General features: G+C 42.7%; 1 protein-coding gene across 1 annotated transcript in view; it reads left to right on the top strand.

Moving 5' to 3' along the window:
* Window positions 1–691: 691 nt before the first annotated feature.
* The window catches only part of LOC101864709, an 11,027-nt gene continuing 9,843 nt past the window's right edge, over window positions 692–1,875 (top strand). The window contains exon 1 of the mRNA XM_005107031.3: window positions 692–990. Within this exon, the coding sequence (XP_005107088.1) occupies window positions 780–990 (211 nt within the window). The 5' untranslated portion in view covers window positions 692–779. The remainder of the gene's footprint in view (window positions 991–1,875) is intronic.

The raw sequence follows: 1,875 nt of genomic DNA, 5'->3' as shown, positions 1-1,875 counted from the left end.
AGAGAGAGAGAGAGAGAGAGAGAGAGAGAGAGAGAGAGAGACCCACGCAGCATTATCTTTTTGCTCGCCTCATAAATATCTGTGTATAGTGTAAAGTCTAGGCCTAGGGCAGAGGAAGGCCCGGAAAGCTCCTGGTCCTTTCCCGCATGCTTTTCTTGACTTTGCTGACGTCATAAAAACCGTTTCTCGATTCCGCACTCTTTACACCTATGTTAGTTTCTTTGACAGGCAATTTATAACACAGAAGACAACTGCTATGTTTTATAGATAATTAGGCCCCTAATTAATGAACGTTGGTTGTTTTTTTTCCTGGAGGGAGTGTTGTGTTGAAATATCCGTGTTGTTGGTTGATTGCGTCGTCGCTTTTACGTCAGGCCCCTAGGCCTATAACCTATTGCGACATTGCATTCTTGATTTTTACTGTAAGCATTAGCTTCATCTACTCACGTGTAACAACCTGACATGAAGAATTCACCAAACAAAACATTCCTTTTACTTGAGATATCTACTACGTGACAATGGTGTTTAGGTATAACTCTCCTGCTTTCTTTTTCTACTGCTATCTCTTGAAACCGTGACCAGGACTGTTCTGTGGAATTTACCACATGGTAAAACGAAATGACAGAAGGAGGGGAGTGTTTACAGTATTTCATGACCTTTCGACATTAGGGCCTAACTCGGGACATTCCGGACACACTCGGAAATCCTGTCAATGAAAGACGACCCAAGAGAGGGGAAGAGAGAGTCAGACACAGAAACACAACATCACCATAACACTCATGATGGCGTCCGTGTGCTTGAAAGTTGGCTTGGTTTCCTCTGGATTAGGTCTAACTTGTGCTGTTATGGCCATAGCCAGTTCTATGTGGTTAAGAATTCGTTACCCATTCTTGAAGAATGACATTGGTTTGATGCGTCATTGCGATGTAGACAGCGATTATTGTGGTGACATGGAACGTCTGGATGCTCTGGTTGACGTTCGCTATGCAGGTTGGTAAACAAAGGCGAATTAGGGAGGAAGGTCGTGGAAGGAACAACATTCGTCAGAGGTTTAAACAAAAAGAGGGAGGTTTAATATATGTGGATGATATTTCTTTTTTTGTTTGGGATAAAGCAGTCGCAGGGGGACTGGACAGCATAGAGGTGGTATAGATCTAGTCTAGATCTAGAATAGAATCCACCTCTCTGTCTAAATTACGAAAGGTTACCGTACTCGATTCGATCATAATTCATAGCGTCCTACTCCAGGCTCGAGATGGTTCTAGGCTACATCTAAGATCTAGATTTCTAGATCTAGATATCTAGAGATATAAGATTCTAGATCTAGAAATCTAGATCTAGGCCAGTCCTTGTGTCTGGTCCTAGCCTAGACAGATGTAATGCCGAGAAGTGAATCGAAGAGACAGGAGATAGAATCTATTCTTGTCATCCTAGTCTAGTACAGTCCGTGGCGGCTTTAAGCACGCCGGCCGTAAGCACGTTTCGGACTCAAGCACGCTAAACGGCTCTTACCGAATTTTTGCTATTTAATTTGGGAGTGTATACAGACCCGGTAACCGGGAATAAAGTCACAAAGTATACAGACCCGGTAGGGGAACTCTTTTGTGATTTCGGAAACTTTCAGCACCCTCTTGGCTCAGGGTAGAACTAGGTTCTTCTAGATCTATGGCCTAGGTCTAGATCTAGACAGACAGAGATATAAATCATTGATCTAGTTTCGAGGCTAGCCTAGAGATCTAGACTGTAGATCTAGATTCTAGATCTAGATTCTAGATCTAAAACTAAATGAAGATTGCGGGGGTGTCTTTTCGATGAACGATCGTTTTTCCCCTGTTTTGGAGTTGGAGGAATCACAATTTGAAGAAAAGAACAATG

Source organism: Aplysia californica, unplaced genomic scaffold (genome assembly GCF_000002075.1).
Source record: "Aplysia californica isolate F4 #8 unplaced genomic scaffold, AplCal3.0 scaffold00570, whole genome shotgun sequence".
Lineage (NCBI taxonomy): Eukaryota > Metazoa > Mollusca > Gastropoda > Aplysiida > Aplysiidae > Aplysia > Aplysia californica.
This window is presented reverse-complemented; position numbering and strand designations above follow the sequence as displayed.